General features: G+C 44.9%; 1 protein-coding gene and 1 pseudogene across 1 annotated transcript; one reads left to right on the top strand and one right to left on the bottom strand.

Moving 5' to 3' along the window:
* Positions 1–19,969, bottom strand: part of LOC144484660 (uncharacterized) — a 52,633-nt pseudogene that overhangs the window by 20,197 nt on the left and 12,467 nt on the right.
* On the top strand, positions 3,096–4,563 carry LOC144484646 (uncharacterized). Its single transcript, XM_078203117.1, has one exon. It carries the CDS (start codon positions 3,431–3,433, stop codon positions 4,229–4,231), a length of 801 nt encoding a protein of 266 aa, XP_078059243.1. The 5' UTR covers positions 3,096–3,430; the 3' UTR covers positions 4,232–4,563.

The following is a 19,969-nucleotide window of genomic DNA, read 5'->3' as shown; positions in this document are numbered from 1 at the left end:
GGAGAGAAACAAGGATACCAGCCCCACAGAGAAACCGTGTAAATGTGGGGATTGTGGAAAGGGATTCAAGTATCCATCCCTGCTGGAAATTCATCGACGCAGTCACACTGGAGAGAAACCATTCACCTGCTCTGTATGTGGGAAGGGATTCACTCAGTCAACCACTCTGCTGAGACACCAGCGATTTCACACAGGGGAGAGACCGTTCCCCTGTTGTGTGTGTGGGAAGGGATTCACTCAGTCATCTGAGCTTCTGATACACTGGAGAGTTCATACTGGAGAGAAGCCATTCACCTGCTCTGTTTGTGGGAGGGGATTCACTCAGTTATCCCAGCTGCTGACACACCAGCGTGTTCACACTAGGGAGAGGCCATTCACCTGCTCTGTGTGTGAGAAGCGATTCACTAATTCATCAAACCTGCTTACACACCAGCGAGTTCACACTGGCGAGAGACCATTCGTTTGTTCCATGTGTGAGAAAGGATTCACAACTTCATCCAACCTTTTGACACACCAGCGAATTCACACCCGGGAGAGGCCATTCACCTGTTCAGTGTGTGAGAGGGGATTCAGTCAGCTAGCCCACCTGCTGACACACCAGCAAGTTCACAAGTGACTAAAGGGTTTGGATTCCACTGATGTTGCTGGCATTCACTATACCCAGGACTGAACCATGTTCATTCTGACAATTCAGGTTTGTCTCTCTGATGTTACCAACCATAGTTCTGGCTGGAGTTTAAGATTCTAGTTAATTAGCTGATTGTGTTCTTGGGCCTGCAGCCTCCCTTTAAGAATATGTGTCTGTGATCATTCCCCTGAATTCAGAGAATTCCACCAGCAATCAGTTTGCCACAAATATTGAACTTTTACTTCAATCCTAAATTGATCTTTGATTCAAACTCGACAATTCAGTGTCTGAGAGGTTCTCCTGATGAACATCTCCAATTAGAAAATGCTGATTAATCCTTGCTGACAATTCTTACTGACCTGCACATTACACACAGTGAGAGCTCCATTATCCCCCAGAAAGAAGGGGAATGGGAATTGGTGGAGAATCAAGCGTTCCCAAATGTTACCCCTCCCGTCTGGTACAGAAATCCCCTCGGCTCGGGAATGAAGACAGGTCCAATTGAAATAACAAACTTGTGTATATCCTTTATGAAAAATTAGCTACAAAATCATCAGATAGGAGAGATTGGTATCAATCTTATTGAGTAAACAAGTAAACTAAATCAAATTAACTGAGGGGAGGGGATTGGTGTCAGTGACTGTGGGGTTTATATCACAGTAAGAAGTCTCACAACACCAGGTTAAAGTCCAACAGGTTTATTTGGTAGCAAAAGCCACAGCCACAGGGTTTATATCAGACAGGAGGAGATTGGTGTCAGTGACTGTGGGGTTTATATCAGACAGGAGGAGATTGGTGTCAGTGACTGTGGGGGGGTGGGGGTGTGGGGATGGCCTTGGCGAGATGTTCGTCTTCATCAATGACATGTTGAAGGCTCTGGAGGAGATGCCGTAGCTTCCCCGCATCTCCTCCAGAGCCTTCAACATGTCATTGATGAAGAGGAACATCTCGCCAAGGCCACACCCCCACTTCTTGCCTTCAAACAACCGCACAACCTCAAACAGATCATTGTCCGCAGCAAACTACCCAGCCTTCAGGAGAACAGTGGCCACGACACCACACAACCCTGGTACAGCAACCTCTGCAAGACGTGCCGGATCATTGACACGGATGCCATCATCTCACGTGAGAACACCATCCACCAGGTACATGGTACATACTCTTGCAACTCGGCCAACGTTGTCTACCTGATACGCTGCAGGAAAGGATGTCCCGAGGCATGGTACATTGGGAAAACCATGACGCTACGACAACGGATGAATGAACACCGCTCGACAATCACCAGGCAAGACTGTTCTCTTCCTGTTGGAGAGCACTTCAGCGGTCACGGGCATTCAGCCTCTGATATTCGGGTAAGCGTTCTCCGAGGTGGCCTTCACGACACACGACGGCGCAGAGTCGCTGAGCAGAAACTGATAGCCAAGTTCCGCACACATGAGGACGGCCTCAACCGGGATATTGGGTTCATGTCACACGATCTGTAATCCCCACAGCTTGCCTGGACTTGCGGAATTTCACTGGCTGTCCTGTCTGGAGACAATACACATCTCTTTGACCTGTCTTGATGCTCTCTCCACTCACATTGTTTGTATCTTAAAGACTTGATTAGCTGTAAGTATTCGCATTCCAACCATTATTCTGTAAATTGAGTTTGTGTCTTTATATGCCCTGTTTGTGAACAGAATTCCCACTCACCTGAAGAAGGGGCTTGGAGCTCTGAAAGCTTGTGTGGCTTTTGCTACCAAATAAACCTGTTGGACTTTAACCTGGTGTTGTTAAACTTCTTAACCCTACAACTGGCTGAAGTTTAATAATCTGGAGATGTCCCTTTTTAAAGGCACTATCTGTGATCTTTCAGCTGAATTAAAGAACTGTCAACAGAAACTTGGTTGCAATAAAATTATGAACTTTTTACTTCAATCCTAAATTGATCTTTGATACAAAATCTACAATTCATTGTCTCCCAAAGGTGATGGGTTCCCATCAAGTGGAGGTGACTTTTCCAGCTCAGGTACATTCACAGGATGGAGGAAGGTCACTCCAGTGGCTCGGCAACAAGAGCCAACACCGAAAACAACAACCCACAACCAGACCTGAGAACCACTTCACTTGTGGCAAAACCTGCCCCTCACGGATTGGTCCCTTCAGCCATCAGTAACAGTGAAGCAGAGGGTGCGTGGGCCTTCAGGGTCTCAGTGACCAGGAGAGACAACAATTCTGCACAGAGGGGCCTGAGAGCTGAACCCAGACAGAGTGGAGGGAGGGAGAAAACTGAGTGGAGAAAAGAATTGGTGGAGAGGGTGAGATGGGTTTGGATTTCAGCCCAGGGACGGGGGAGAGTGTGTGAGATGGGGATTTACAGATTTGGAGGAAACGAGAGGAAAAAATGTTCCAAAAACAAAACTAGAATTGTCTGTTCAGAATTTCTATCCTGGACTGACCGTGATTTTAATTTTGTAAACTCTTTTTCCAGGTATTAACAAGGGAAAGATTTGTAGATGCAAAACTCAAAACAAACATTTTGGTTTGAGTCAATCGATCATTCATCAATCTGTGAATGTGGAAGGAGAAATGTTTATCTCTTGAAGATTTTAAACATCAGTGCAACTGGAAAAACACCGAGACACACACACCCGAGTGAGAGTGTTCCAGTGAACTGACTGTGGAAAGAGCTTTAACCAGTGACACAGCCTGAGAAAACATCACACAATTCACAGCAGGGAGAAACTGTACACGTGTTATCTGCAAGGACGAGGTTTCAACTGATCATCTAACCTGGAGAGACACAAGGACACTGGCACCATGGAGAAACCTTGGAAATGTGGGGACTGTGGTAAAGGATTCAAGTCTTTATTCCGACTGGAAATCTATCAACGCAGTCACACTGGGGAGAAGCCATTCGTCTGTTCTGTGTGTGGAAAGGGATTTACCAAGACAACCTACCTGATGTTACACCAGAGAATTCACACTGAGGAGAGGCCCTTCAGCTGCACTCACTGTGGGAAGAGGTTCAACAGCACATCCAGTCTCGCTACACACCAGCGGATTCACACTGGGGTGAAGCCGTTCACCTGCTCTGTGTGCGGTGAGAAATTCACTCGGTCATCCGGCCTTTGGACACATCAGCGAATTCACACTGAGGAGAAACCGTTCAGCTGCACTTCTTGTGGAAAGAGTTTCGGGCAGTCATCCACCCTGACTGCTCACCAACGCACTCACACCGGGGAGCGACCATTCACCTGCTCCGTGTGTGGGAAGAAATTCTCCCAGTCATTCGATCTGGTGAGACACCAGCGACTTCACACCGGGGAGAGACCATTCACCTGCTCGGTGTGTGGGAAGGGATTCGCTCGGTTATTCACCCTCCAGTCCCATCACCGCACTCACACTCAGGAGAATCCATTCAGCTGCAGTACCTGTGGAAAGAGTTTCAAGCAGTCATCCAACCTTCTGACTCATCAACGCACTCACTCTGGGGAGAGACCTTTCACCTGCTCCTTGTGTGGAAAGGCATTCACAAGGTCCTCCAGCCTGCTGAGACACCAGCAAATTCATAATAGACTGCAAGGATTGGATTCTGCTTTTAATCACAGCCTGGATTGATAGTCTGACAATATTGGTTCGATTTTGCTGATATTCACATCCCTATAAGTAGCTGGAGTTTAATATTCTGGAGATGTCACTGATTTTCGGAGCTGCAATGTCCCTTTTTAAAAACACCTTCTGTGATCTTTCCCCTAAATTCAAGAATCCTTAACAAGAACCTGTTCAACATAAAATGATGAACTTTACTTCAATCCTAAATTAATCTTTGATGCAAATCAGTGTGTGAGAGGTTCCACTGATTAACATCTCCAATTAGAAAGTCCTGATTAATCCTTGCTGACAATTCTGACTGACGTCTTCACAGTGACACGTCCATTATGAAATTAAATATGAAGGAACATAAACAAAATAGTGAAATATTATACAGGCACAGTTAAATCCTTAAATCCTTAACAATCAATATTGAAGTTGATGAAACTTGGAGGTCTCTGAGTTCACCCATTTCTGACACAGCAGCAGCAACATTTTGTAAAGGTGGCTCCTACAACAGACTGGTTTGAGACCCACTCAGCAGAGATGACACCTGTCATTGAAGCAAAAAGCAAAGCCTACCTGATGCTCATCATAAACCCAACAGCTGGAACATTGCATCAGAAATTTTGAAAACAGTGAGATACTCTGTCAATAAACACCGGACAATCCTACACCAATAATTCCAAACTGCCTGTGATAATGAATATCTCTGTGTTATGTATGATGGGATGAATATGATGCTTTGTCCTACAATCACCAAATTGTTCCCCTGAAATCGGCAGATGGTGAAGTTCTCACCGACAGAAGTAGACAGATGTCCCACTGGGTTGAACACGACTGTGAGCTGTACTCCCGTGAGATGGATACCTCCCAGTCTCTGTTTGATTCTACTGCAGCTTCCTGTCACGGTTGAGTTGGACGAGGAATCCTCATCACTTGAGCTGGAAAAGGCCATTGATTGCTGAACAAGCAGAAAGGCTCCCAGCAAGGATGAGTTCCAGCTGAACTGTTCAGACACGGAAAGTCCCATCGACTGCCACATCTTCATAACCTCCTGCTTCTCTGTTGGGAGGTAGGGCCTGTTCCACAGGAGATACGTGACACAAAAATCTTCACAATATACAAAACATGCAGTGACAGAGGAGATTGCAACAACTACAGGAACATCTCACTCCTTAACATCACTGGGAAGGCCTTCACTAGGGTCATGTTTAAACGACTCCAGCTATTTGCAGACTGAGTGTATCCAGAAGCACAGTGTGGTTTCTGTGCTGACAGATCTACAGTGAACATGATCTTCTCCACACACCCGCGACAAGAGGAGTGAACAATTAGTATTGAATCTAAAATGCTGCCAGTTCCTGTGCTGAGAAAAGTGAAATGTTCTAATTACTGAGTGAAAGTGAACCTTTCGGTGTGAATCACAATTTACTTGTACAATTGGAAAAGGCACAAATGTTTGATTCTTAACTTAAGCTTTGAAGTTGTGTTTCGGAACTCACAGGCTGAGGGAAGCTCCACCCTCTTTAACTCTGTGGTTGGTAAATTGATGGAAAGGGTCCTTAGGGATGGGATTTACGACCATTTAGAAAGATGCGGATTAATCCGAGATAGTCAGCACGGATTCGTGAAGGGCAAGTCGTGCCTCACAAATTTGATAGAATTTTTTGAGGAGGTAACTAAGTGTGTTGATGAAGGTAGGGCAGTTGATGTCATATACATGGATTTTAGTAAGGCGTTTGATAAGGTCCCCCATGGTCGGCTTATGATGAAAGTGAGGAGGTGTGGGATAGAGGGAAAGTTGGCCGATTGGATAGGTAACTGGCTGTCTGACCGAAGACAGAGGGTGGTGGTCGATGGAAAATTTTCGGATTGGAGGCAGGTTGCGAGCGGTGTGCCGCAGGGATCAGTGCTTGGTCCTCTGCTCTTTGTGATTTTTATTAATGACTTAGAGGAGGGGGCTGAAGGGTGGATCAGTAAATTTGCTGATGACACCAAGATTGGTGGAGTAGTGGATGAGGTGGAGGGCTGTTGTAGGCTGCAAAGAGACATAGATAGGATGCAAAGCTGGGCTGAAAAATGGCAAATGGAGTTTAACCCTGATAAATGTGAGGTGATTCATTTTGGTAGGACAAATTTAAATGTGGATTACAGGGTCAAAGGTAGGGTTCTGAAGACTGTGGAGGAACAGAGAGATCTTGGGGTCCATATCCACAGATCTCTAAAGGTTGCCAGTCAAGTGGATAGAGCTGTGAAGAAGGCCTATAGTGTGTTAGCTTTTATTAACAGGGGGTTGGAGTTTAAGAGCCGTGGGGTTATGCTGCAACTGTACAGGACCTTGGTGAGACCACATTTGGAATATTGTGTGCAGTTCTGGTCACCTCACTATAAGAAGGATGTGGAAGCGCTGGAAAGAGTGCAGAGGAGATTTACCAGGATGCTGCCTGGTTTGGAGGGTAGGTCATATGAGGAAAGGTTGAGGGAGCTAGGGCTGTTCTCTCTGGAGCGGAGGAGGCTGAGGGGAGACTTAATAGAGGTGTATAAAATGACGAAGGGGATAGATAGAGTGAACGTTCAAAGACTATTTCCTCGGGTGGATGGAGCTATTACAAGGGGGCATAACCAAAGGGTTCGTGGTGGGAGATACAGGACGGATATCAGAGGTAGGTTCTTTACGCAGAGAGTGGTTGGGGTGTGGAATGGACTGCCTGCAGTGATAGTGGAGTCAGACACTTTAGAAACATTTAAGCGGTTATTGGATAGGCACATGGAGCACACCAGGATGATAGGGAGTGGGATAGCTTGATCTTGGTTTCAGATAAAGCTCGGCACAACATCGTGGGCCGAAGGGCCTGTTCTGTGCTGTACTGTTCTATGTTCTATGTTCTTTCTGATCTAAGAAGGTTGACATTTACCTGTGAAAACTAACTTTTGTGGTTTAATTTTCCTTGAGTTATAATATATTTATTTGGAAAGACACTTGAAGAATGAAGAAAAAAATAACATTTTGGAAAAACTGAGAAAAAATGCCAAAATAATTGGAAACACAAAGATCAAAATGGTGTTTGGTTCACCTTTGATCTGAAAATAAAGTTGACATAATTGGAATATTTGCTTCAACCTTTTACAATCAGGCAGCACGGTGACAACTTAAACCAAAGATTCTGCTTTTTGAAGATTTGACTTCATAGAAAGAAACATAGAAACATAGAAAAACTACTGCACAAAACAGACCCTTCGGCCCACAAGTTGTGCCGAACATATCCCTACCTTTTAGGCCTACCTATAACCCTCCATCCTATTAAGTCCCATGTACTCATCCAGGAGTCTCTTAAAAGACCCTATTGAGTTTGCCTCCACCACCACTGACGGCAGCCAATTCCACTCGCCCACCACCCTCTGTGTGAAAAACTTCCCCCTAATATTTCCCCTGTACCTACCCCCCAGCACCTTAAACCTGTGTCCTCTCGTAGCAGCCATTTCCACCCTGGGAAAAAGCCTTTGAGAGTCCACCCGATCTATGCCTCTCAACATCTTATATACCTCTATTAGGTCTCCTCTCATCCTACGTCTCTCCAAGGAGAAAAGACCGAGCTCCCTCAGCCTATCCTCATAAGGCATGCCACTCAATCCAGGCAACATCCTTGTAAATCGCCTCTGCACCCTTTCAATCTTTTCCACATCCTTCCTGTAATGAGGCAACCAGAACTGAGCAAAGTACTCCAAGTGGGGTCTGACGAGGGTCTTATATAGCTGCATCATTATCCCCAGACTCCCAAACTCAATCCCTCGATTGATAAAGGCCAGCACAGCATACGCCTTCTTAACCACCTCCTCCACCTGCGGGGCCGATTTTAGAGTCCTGTGGACCCGGACCCCAAGGTCCTTCTGATCCTCTACAGTACTAAGAGTCTTTCCCTTTATATTGTACTCCTTCATCCCATTTGACCTGCCAAAATGGACCACTACGCATTTATCTGGGTTGAAGTCCATCTGCCACTTCTCCGCCCAGCCTTGCATCCTATCTATGTCCCTCTGTAACTTCTGACATCCCTCCAGACTATCCACAACCCCACCAACCTTCATGTCGTCGGCAAACTTACCAACCCATCTCTCCACTTCCTCATCCAGGACATTTATGAAAATGACAAACAGCAAGGGTCCCAGAACAGATCCCTGGGGCACACCACTGGTGACTGACCTCCATTTAGAAAAAGACTCATCTATACCCACTCTCTGCCTCCTTTGGGCAAGCCAGTTCTGGATCCACCTGGCAGCAGCCCCTTGGATCCCATGCCCTCTCACTTTTTCTAGAAGCCTTGCATGGGGGACCTTATCGAACGCCTTGCTAAAATCCATATAAACCACATCTACTGCTTTCCCTTCGTCAATGTGTTTAGTCACATTTTCGAAGAACTCCACCAGGCTCGTAAGGTACGATCTGCCTTTGACAAAACCATGCTGAGTATTCTTGAGCATACTAAACCTCTCTAAATACTCATAAATCTTGTCCCTCAGGATCTTCTCCATCAGCTTACCAACCACTGAGGTTAGACTCACCGGTCGGTAATTTCCTGGGCTATCCCTATTCCCCTTTTTGAAAATTGGAACCACATCCCATTTGTTATCATTTAAATCAAAGCTCCTGAGAATGGGAGATATGAGCGTTACCCCAAACTGATACAACTGCCTGTACTTCTGCCTCTGATCTCAAAATACACTATTGTGTGAGTGTTCAATTGGACAGAAAAGTTTCCGCATTCTCCTGAAACAGAGAGAAAGGGAAGCCCCATTTGGAATCAAACATGGAAAAAATTGACACCAGCAAATGGGAATTGAAGTAATTCACTCTGGGTCTAGTTCAATGGAAGAGACAAACAGGATATCCACGTACGTTCTTGTAGAAGTCAGGAAAGTGGAGATGAGTCAAGTAATAGTTTTCTTTTGGAGATGTTTGTATCCTTGCTTGTGAACTTTAAAACAAACTGAATCAGATAACCTGGCCTCTGCCTGAAGACATTGGAACCATACAGAGAGAGAGATAAGCAAACATTTTCATATGGACACTTCCTTGCGATCACTTGAAAATCTAGGAATGGGTGTCTCAGATGGTACATGGAGCATCCTTTGGGATACCAGTGTGAGTGTGCAGATGTGATATGTTACATGTGGTGTAACTAACATGTGCCACTGCACTGAGGAACAAACGTGTTCAGCTATTCGACAACAGAACAACATTGAGTGCTTAACATTGTCAGTAGAATGGGAAGATATTTTAATTTGTCAAAATATTGGCATATTTTGCAGAGAAACTGACTTTAAAACAATCAGGATCGAATGAAACACACTGGTATCTATCCATTAAGCTGAAGAGTGATCTAAATCTGGCTTTTGAAAATATCCACAAGGTGGATGCAGGTGAGCAGAGAGCTGGAGAACCTTTGAAGTTTGTGCTTGAATGTTTGAACCAGATGTATTTACAACTCGTCAATAATTTAGAATTGTGTGAGATTATCTGCAGATGGGGAGGATGAATCAAAGTCGATGATTGTCACATTTACTGGTGTGATGTTACTGTGCATTTAAGAACTGTATTTTTAAATCACGTTTTCTGCAGTTTGAAAGCAGGCCTTTGTTTTTCATTGTGGCGTTGGCTGAATGTTTGTGTGTCCTTTTATTGCTGCTTAAATGGTTTGAATGGGTTTTTGTTTCTCTTTAATCTGGGCTCAATGCACTTTGTGAGTTTGAAGTGTTGTGGGAAGAATGATTGACAGGTCAGGTTGGACAGTTTTTTTTCTCTCTCCCAAGAGTTCTTACTTTCAGTTTTGGTTGCTGGTTAGTTAGGAGGCGTTTGGACTCCAGACTGAAAGGCAGTATTTCTGTGCTCTCTCCTTGATATTAGAAATTCTGCTCTATTGGAAGCAGTTTTTCTTGCCCTCCTGGAGTGAAAGATTCTGATGTTGGTGATTTGCCAGGTAATGCCAGCTGTGGCTTTATCTCTACCTCAAGGTGCTGGGAGTTTCCGGAATGGTGAAGTCAGAATTTCAATTCTCCAACCAAAGGACTAATTTCCAGAATCACATGAGCATTCTTATTTTCTGTGCTAAACCTGTGACAGGTGTATGTTTGTAGGGAGGTTTGTTGTATTGGAACAGTGCATTTAGTTGTTAAGGGTTCTACAATATCATGGTTGTTTTCTTGTTTGTAATTGGCAAAAATGATTGCTAATTTTCTTTCTATGTGTAAACTGTATTCTTAAATAAACTTTGTTTGATAAAATCTCCCCCGTGAGTCATTTGAATTATACCTGCAGTGAAACATTGTATGTTTACCTCAGCCAAATTCAAACTGCAAAACCTGTGGTCCAAGCTGACTTCATAAAATACCTTGCAGTTTCTGACCTCAATTATAATACGGCAAAGTATTTACTTTTATTTTTGGTGACAACTCAAGGGTTTGTGTTGCTGATTCTGATCATTCTGGTACCTTTAGTTTTCTTGTCTATGGAATGTAATCAAGAAATTAGGAAAACAAGCTTGTAGCTTAGAATCACTGGGTTATTCAGAAATCAGTTTTTGAGTAGACAGTGAAGCTAATCCTTTCTCAAGATGGGAGATCTGTAAGAAATCAGTCTAATAACCTAATGAAAACTTCAGAAATGTATTACATATTATAGGAATCGTTCTGTGTGTATCTACAAACAAAGAACAAAGAAAATTACAGCACAGGAACAAGCCCTTCGGCCCTCCAAGCCTGCACCGACCATGCTGCCCGACTGAACTAAAACCCCCTTACCTTCTGGGGACCATATCCCTCTATTCCCATCCTATTCATGTATTTGTCAAGACACCCCTTAAAAGTCACAATCGTATCTGCTTCCACTACCTCCTCCGGCAGCGAGTTCCAGGCACCCACCACCCTCTGTGTAAAAAGAAAACTTGCCTCGTACGTCTCCTTTAAACCTTGCCCCTCGCACTTTAAACCTATGCCCCCAGGTAATTGACTTTTCCACACTGGGAAAAAGCTTCTGACTATCCACTCTGTCCAAGCCCCTCATAATCTTGTAGACTTATATCAGGTCGCCCCTTAACCTCCGTCGTTCCAGTGAGAACAAACCAAGTTTCTCCAACCTCTCCTCATAGCTAATGCTCTCCATGCCAGGCAACATCCTGGTAAATCTTTTATGTACCCTCTCCAAAGCCTTCACATCCTTCTGGTAGTGTGGCAACCAGAATTGAACACTATATTTCAAGTGCGGCCTAACTCAGGTTCTATAAAGCTACAACATGACTTGCCAATTTTTAAACTCAATGCCCCGGCCAATGAAGGCAAGCATGCCGTATGCCTTCTTGACTACCTTCTCCACCTGCATTGCCACTTTCAGTGACCTGTGCACCTGTAGACCCAGATCCCTCTGCCTGTCAATACTCTGAAGAGTTCAGCCATTTACTGTATATTTCTATCTGTATTAGATCTTCCAAAATGCATTATCTCACATTTGTCCAGATTAAACTCCATTTGCTATTTCTTTGCCCAAGTCTCCAACCAATCTATATCCTGCTGTATCCTCTGATGGTCCTCACCGCTATCCACAAATCCACCAACCTTTGTGTCATCCACAAACTTACTAATCAATTCAGTTACATTTTCTTCCAAATCATTTATATATATTACAAACAGCAAAGGTCCCAGCACTGATTCCTGAGGAATGCCACTTGTCACAGCCCTCCATTCGGAAACTCACCCTTCACTGCTACCATCTGTCTTCTACGACCGAGCCAGTTCTGTATCCACCTTGCCAGCTCACCTCTGATCCAATGCAACTTCACCTTCTGCACCAGTCTGCCATGAGGGACCTTGTCAAAGGCCTTACTGAAGTCCATGTAGACAACATCCACTGCCCTACCCTCATCAATCATCTTCGTCACTTCCTCCAAAAACTCGATCAAGTTCATGAGACACGACCTCCCCTTCACAAAACCATGTTGCCTCTCATTAATATGTCCACTTATCTCTTTCTCGCTTAGGAATAAAGACTCCTAGCTTGACGAACACAGGAAAATGTATCTCAATATTACCCCATAGGGATGGACTTGGTAGTTAGGGAACGGAATTTGTAGTGGTGACTTAAGATAATGACATTGGTCTTTCCAATAGCATTACTTCATCTCCCATTGAACTGTTAATATAATGGATGGGGTGGAACAAAGAAGATCATCAAGGGTAGGTTAGAAGGTGGAATAAATTAAATAATAAAGAATCTTCGTGTATTTGTTAATTTGTCTTCATTTGGTAACACTGATTTTATCCCCGGTACGTCAATTCAATGGCCGTGCTATTACCCACCATTCCCTGCGGCCCTACAAGTGCCCTATTCACTCCACAGGAGTCCAGTGCGCAGGCGCCTTGCTGTATCCGGAGCATGCGCAGTGTCACTTTGTTCAGAGTTCCGCGAGTGCGGGAGCTACTTTTTCCAGCGGGTGAGAATCGGTCGGGCGGAGGGAGGAATGGAGCCGGGAGACGGGCTGGGGGGGGGGGGGGCGGAGCGGAGGCTTCACAAACACCCGCTGGAGGCCGCAAGCCCAGAATGAGAGTCGAGATTGCAGCTCTGGGGATTCACTCCTGGGCACTGGCCCAGGTGGCACAGTGGTTAGCACTGCTGCCTCACAGCATAAGGGACCCGGGTTCAATTCCCGGCTTGGGTCACTGTCTGTGTGGGTTTCCTCCGGGTGCTCCGGTTTCCTCCCACAGTCCAAAGATGTGTGGATTAGGTGGATTGGCCATGATAAATTGCCCCTTAGTATCAGGGGGACCAGCTAGGGTAAATGCATGGGGTTATATGGGGATAGGGCCTGCAGACTCAATGGGCCAAATGGCCTCCTCCTGCACTGTAGGATTCTATGATTCTAGGTTAGCGACCACCATCTTGGACAACAGAGCGCATGCATGGTCATGTCTGTGTCCCTGAAATATCCGTCACTCTGGTTGTTATATAGCACACAGCTAAAGACTATAGTTATATAGTCTTTATTTATCACACTTAGATGAGCCTTGCAGCTCATAGCTGCGTAATTTATTACTTTAAAGTGTCATTATGGCATAGAAAGATTCCATTCGACAACTCGAATCCACGTTGACTCGAGCAATCCACCTCTCCCTCTACTTCACTGTTCCGCTGCAAGTTTATTTCTTTCAATTGTCCATCCAATTTCATTTTGAAATCACTGATCATCTCCACATATACTTTCCGTGTAGGCAGTAAGTTCCAAGTCATAGCCCTCACTGCTTAGACAATGTTCTTGTTCATAAACTTTCTTCATTTCTAATTATGTAATACTGTAATACAGTCTAAATGCATTTTTACACCACAAAATGTTCAGATTTACTTTATATATATATATATATATATATATATATATGAGAGAGAGAGAGAGAGAGTCCAGCAGCATCAATGAAAATTTTGGGTCTCTTTGCCCGGAACAGGAGACTTTTTCTGTCAGTCAGCATGAATTAGCACCACCAGAATTAGGAAGGTGAATATTTGGAAGAGCAGAGTGAGGATTGGAACAGAGTGAGGATCGGTGGGGGGGGTGGGGGGGGGGGGGGGGGGGGAGTGGAAAGAGTGTATGGGATGGAGATGTCGTGGTTTTTGGAAATAGGAGAGGAAATAATTTTCAACAGAAATTAGAATTGTTTGTTCTGAATTTCTATCCTGTACCTGCAGTGGTAACTTTTGCAAACTCCTTTTCCAGGATATTTGAAGGGAAGGGAATTTGGAGGCCTGTGACTAGTAGTGTGCCGCAGGGATCGGTGTTGGGTCCATTGTTGTTTGTCATCTATATCAATGATCTGGATGATAATGTGGTAAATTGGATCACCATAGAATTAGAATAGAATTCCCTTCCCTTCAAATATCCTGGAAAAGGAGTTTGCAAAAGTTACCACTGCAGGTACAGGATAGAAATTCAGAACAAACAATTCTAATTTCTGTTGAAAATTATTCAACCATGTTTGCTGATGATACAAAGATTGGAGGTGTAGTTGACAGTGAGGAAGGTTTTCAAAGCTTGCAGAGGGATTTGGACCAACTAGAAAAATGGGCTGAAAAATGGCAAATGGAATTTAACGCAGACAAGTGTGAGATATTGCACTTTGGAAGGACAAACCAAAGTAGAACATACAGGGTAAATGGTAGGACTCTGAAGAGTGCAGTTGAACAGAGGGATCTGGGAATACAGGTACAGAATTCCCTAAAAGTGATGTCACAGGTGGATAGGGTCGTAAAGAGTGCCTTTGGTACATTGGCCTTTATAAATCGGAGTATTGAGTATAAAAGTTGGAGTGTTATGGTAAGGTTATATAAGGCATTGGTGAGGCCAAATTTGGAGTATTGTGTACAGTTTTGGTCACCTAGTTACAGGAAGGATGTAAATAAGGTTGAAAGAGTGCAGAGAAGGTTCACAAGGATGTTGCCGGGACTTGAGAAGCTGAGTTACAGAGAGAGATTGAATAGGTTGGGACTTTATTCCCTGGAGCGTAGAAGATTGAGGGGAGATTTGTTAGAGGTGTATAAGATTTTGATGGGTATAGATAGAGTGAATGCAAGCAGGCTTTTTCCGCTGAGGCTAGCGGAGAAAAAAACCAGAGGGCATGGGTTAAGGGTGAAAGGAGAAAAGTTCAAAGGGAATATTAGGGGGGGCTTCTTCACGCAGAGAGTGGTGGAAGTGTGGAATGAGCTGCCGGATAAAGTGGTAAATGCTTTTAACATTTAAGAAAAACTTGGACGGGTTCATGGATGAGAGGGGTGTGGAGGGATATGGTCCAAGTGCAGGTCAGTGGGACTAGGCAAAAAATGGTTCGGCACAGACAAGAAGGGCCAAAAGGCCTGTTTCTGAGCTGTAATTTTCTATGGTTCTATGGAAGGATTTTCAGATAAAAATCTAAACAAAACAGGTCAAGATTTGACAGAAGCGTTTGATTCATCAGAACCTGAAAATCATTTGATTTGAACCTAGAAGAAGAAATCTTGTCTGTTCTGTCACCTTCTGAAGTTTTCAAACATCAGTGTGACTGAAAAACACAGAGACACGTACATCCAGGTGAGTGTGTCCCAGTGAACTGACTGGAAAGACCTTTGACCAATTACACAGCCTGAAAAAACATCACACCGTTCACAGCGAGGAAAAACTGTCCACGTGTTGTGTGTGTGGACGAGGCTTTGACTGATTGTCCAACCTGGAGAGACATGGCAAAACCATGGAAATGTGGGGAATGTGCAAAGGGATTCCTTGTCCCATCTGCACTCGAAGCTAGATACATACATGAGGGAGAAAGGAATAGAAGGATATGCTGATGGGGGGAGATGAAGAGGGGTGGGTGGAGGCTCATTTGGAGCAGAAATGCTGACACAGACCAATTCAGCCGACTGGCCCGGCCCTGTGCTGGAGACTCACTGGAACAGAGACAAATATATTTATTTTAGTTCCAGTGCAGTAGTAAATGCAGAATCTATCAAATTCAGGTCAGAATTAAGAGTCATGGTGTTGTGATCTCAGTGAAAACAGTGCGGAGCAGCCCCAGCAACTCGGTTACAATGAACATTCATCTTCTCAAAGCCCTTATGTGGCCGGTGACAATGTGTGTCTGTGAAAGCTGGACTATCAATAAGAGTGACGAGGCTCCAATAAAAGTGTTTGAAATGAAAGGACTCGGACGGATATTCCGTGTGTCACGGACGGCAAAGTGGGTGAATGAGTGAGTGCTGGAGAAAGCTGGTGTTCACCGGAACCTGTCTGAGGCTCTCACATCCCGGAAGCTCACCTATTTTGGACATGTTGTGAATAGGGAGGGAGTGTTTGGAAAAAGAGGTCGTGTGAGACAGAACACCTGGAAAATGTGTTCAAGGAAGGCCCAAGATGGCACGGGTGGATAATATCAGAATGTGGACCGGCCTCTCGATGGGACAGGCAGTGAGAGCAGCTGAGAAATCAGTGGAGAAAAATTGTTCAGAGTGCGGCCAACCCTGAGAACGAGGACAGATGAAAGACAAGACACCTGTCGTGATAGGAAAAAGACTATTTATTATTCAGGATAAAATTAATGTACTCTATAGAATTAGAGTATAAAATTAATAGTACTCTATAGGGTGGCACAGTGGTTAGCACTGCTGCTTCACAGCTCCAGGGTCCCGGGTTCGATTCCCGGCTCGGGTCACTGTCTGTGTGGAGTTTGCACATTCTCCTCGTGTCTGCGTGGGTTTCCTCCGGGCGCTCCGGTTTCCTCCCACAGTCCAAAGATGTGCGAGTTAGGTTGATTGGCCAGGTTAAAAATTGTCCCTTAGAGTCCTGGGATGCGTAGGTTAGAGGGATTAGCGGGTAAAATATGTGGGGGTAGGGCCTGGGTGGGATTGTGGTCGGTGCAGACTCGATGGGCCGAATGGCCTCCTTCTGCACTGTAGGGTTTCTATGATTTCTATGAAACTAGGAGCAGGCCATTCGAGTCTGATCCACCATTCAATATGATCATGGCTGATCCTCGATCTCAATGCCATATTCTCCCCACACCACCTGAAGCCGTTAAAATCTAAAACAAAAATTATCTCTTCCTTGAATATTTTCAGTGATTTGGATGCCACAGCCTTCTGTGGTAGAGAATTCCCCACGTTCACTGTCCTTTGAGTTAAGAATTTTTTCCTCATCTCAGTCTCATCTGACACCTGCTTTTGTGGATCATTTCAGTGGAAATGTGCCCTCGCTCAAAGGGAATCAGCCACTGGAATGAAAATTGAGACTGGCCAGTCCAGCAGCAAGAAACCCTCTGACCCTCCCACTTCACCAACTGTTAGAATGAACATGCTTCAGTCCTGGATATGATTTACAGCAGCAATAAGAGCAGAATCCAACCCCTGTCATCACTTGTGAATTCGTTGGTGTTTCAGCAAGCTGGATAACTGAGTGAATCCCTTCCCACACACAGAGCAGGTAAATGGCTTCTCTCCAGTGTGGACTCGCTGGTGTGAGAGCTGGGTGCATAACTGAGTGAATCCCTTCCCACAGTTGGAGCAGGTGAATGGTCTCTCCCCAGTGTGAACTCGCTGGTGTGTCAGCAGATGGGATGACTGAGTGAACCCCTTTCCACACACACAGCAGGTGAATGGTTTCTCCCCAGTGTGAACTCACTGGTGTGTCAGCAGGGTGGATGACCGAGAGAATCCCTTCCCACAATTGGAGCAGATGAATGGTCTCTCCCCAGTGTGAACTCTCTTGTGTCTCAGCAGGCTGGAGGAATCTCCGAATCCTTTCCCACACACGGAGCAGGTGAACGGCTTCTCTCCAGTGTGAACGCGCTGGTGCGTCAGCAGATGGGATGACTGAGTGAATCCCTTCCCACAACTGGAACAGGTGAACAGTCTCTCCCCAGTGTGAACTCGCTGGTGTTTCAGCAAGTTGGAAGACTGATTGAATCCTTTCCCACAATTGGAGCAGGTGAACGGTCTCTCCCCAGTGTGAACTCTCTGGTGTGTCAGCAGGGTGGAGGAATCTCCGAATCCTTTCCCACACACGGAGCAGGTGAACGGTTTCTCCCCAGTGTGACTGCGTCGATGTGTTTCCAGCACAGACGGGAATCTGAATCCCTTTCCACAATCCCCACATTTCCATGGTTTTCCCATGCTGTGGGTGTCTGCGTCTTGGTGCTTTTCCTGTCACTCTGATGGTTAAACAGGCAATGGTTTCCCTCTCCTAATGAGTGACTCCATTAGAGCTTGATGTGAAGTTTTGTTTGAGATTTCTGTTGGCAAATCCTCCCCTTTTAATATCCTGTAAAAGGAGTTTACAAATGTCATCACAGTCAGTACAGCTCAGAAACTCAGCACAGACAATCCTAGTTGCTGTGGAACATTCTTTCCTCACTGGCTTAAAGTGAATAATGAGTTTAAAATATCATAGCGAGTCAGGAAATCAATCAAAATGCTCACAAAAGAGTGGAATTTATCTCCAGATGTACAGAAATCAGAAATAGTGAAATTATGTTCAATTCATACAGAATTTTAAGAACCAGTAGAATCCCTGCAGAGCAGAAAGAGGCTCTTCAGCCCATCAAGTCTGCACTGATGACTCGGATAAATGAACGTGATTCAATCCTGGATGTGATTAACAGCAGCAATAACAGCAGAATCCAACCCTTGTCATCACTTGTGAACTCGCTGGTGTCTCAGCAGGTGCAATGACTGAGTGAATCCCTTTCCATAGTCAGAACAGGTAAATGGCCCCTCACCAACGTGAACTCACCGATGTGTCAGCAGGTGGAATGACCGACTGAATCCCTTCCCACACACAATGCAGGTGAACGGCCTTTCCTCAGTGTGAACTTGCTGGTGAATCACACCAGCCCCAGAGCCATGGAATCTCGCTCAGATAACAGAGCACAGCACTAACAATTCTGAACTGTAGATGAGTGTTCAATAATACTCACCTCTGGAACAATTCCACTGTTTTCAAATTTAAACTTGCTGCTGGAGCCTGCAGCTGGAAAGATGTCAGAAGCACTGGAGTCAGAGACAAATTGCAGCCTCTAAATCCTCTAACTCCCTGTAAAAGCAGATTACAAGAGTCATACGTCAACTATGGTTTGAAATTACGAGATAAACATTTTTCTTCGTTTGAGATTGGTGTGTAAATCCTCCCCTTCTAAACCCCTGGAAAAGGAGTTTCCAAAATCCATCATTCAGTCCAGGATAGAAATATGGAATATTCTCTCCTCCTGTTTCCTGATGTAAGATTACTTAAGATCAATATGTTTACATTGGGAGTAGTTCAGACAAGGTCCACTCAGCTGATTCGGGGCACAAATGGGTTTGTTTTATGAAGAAAGTTTGGGCAGGGTGCATCCATAATCATTGAATTTTAGAGAAATGAGAGATGAACTTATTGAAGCATAAAAGATTATCTGGGTGCTTGACAAAATAAGTCCTGAAAGGATGTTTCTCCTCAACGGTGAATCTAGAACAGCAGGTCATATAAAAATAAAGCTCGAAGACAAAGATGCTTGCCACTTGAACACACCACCCTGACTTCCTGTCCACACGTCCATCCTTGGCCTTTTGCATTGTTCAAGTGAACCCCAAAGCAAACCAAAAGGACAGTACCTCATCGTCTGAATGGGCACTTTACAACCTTCCGAATTGAATATTGAGTGAACAACTTTAAAGCGTGAACTCTCCCCTCCACCATCACCGAATTTCCATTAGTTTTATTTAATTTTGTGTCATCTTTTCATCTCACTCATCCATTTATATCATTCTTCTTTCTCTCTTCCATTTTTCCACTTCCCTATTCCCGCTCTCCTTCTTGTGCCTCCCCCCTCCAGGCCAACTGCCTTAACCATCTATACCTCTGTCAAAATATTTTGATCTCTTAATGGACAGTGCTAACCACTGTGGCACCGTGGCCGGCACAGTGGTTAGCACTGCTGTCTCACAGCGCCAGGGACCTGGGTTCGATTCCCAGCTTGGGTCACTGTCTGTGCGGAGTTTGCACATTCTCCCCATGTCTACGGGGTTTCCTCCCACAGTCCAAAGATGTGCAGGTTAGGTGGATTGGCCATGCTAAATTGCCCCTTAGTGTTAGGGAGACTAGCTTGGTAAGTGCATAGGGTTATGGGGATAGGGCTTGGGTGGGATTGTGGTTGGTGCAGACTCGATGGGCCAAATGGCCGCCTTCTGCACTGTAGGATTCTATGATTCTCTGATATTTAGCAACTTCT

Source organism: Mustelus asterias, unplaced genomic scaffold (assembly GCF_964213995.1).
Source record: "Mustelus asterias unplaced genomic scaffold, sMusAst1.hap1.1 HAP1_SCAFFOLD_122, whole genome shotgun sequence".
Lineage (NCBI taxonomy): Eukaryota > Metazoa > Chordata > Chondrichthyes > Carcharhiniformes > Triakidae > Mustelus > Mustelus asterias.
This window is presented reverse-complemented; position numbering and strand designations above follow the sequence as displayed.

Coding starts and splice junctions, on each gene's coding strand:
- LOC144484646 (XM_078203117.1), top strand. CDS start 3,431: ATGGAGAAACCTTGGAAATGTGGGGACTGTGGTAAAGGATTCAAGTCT.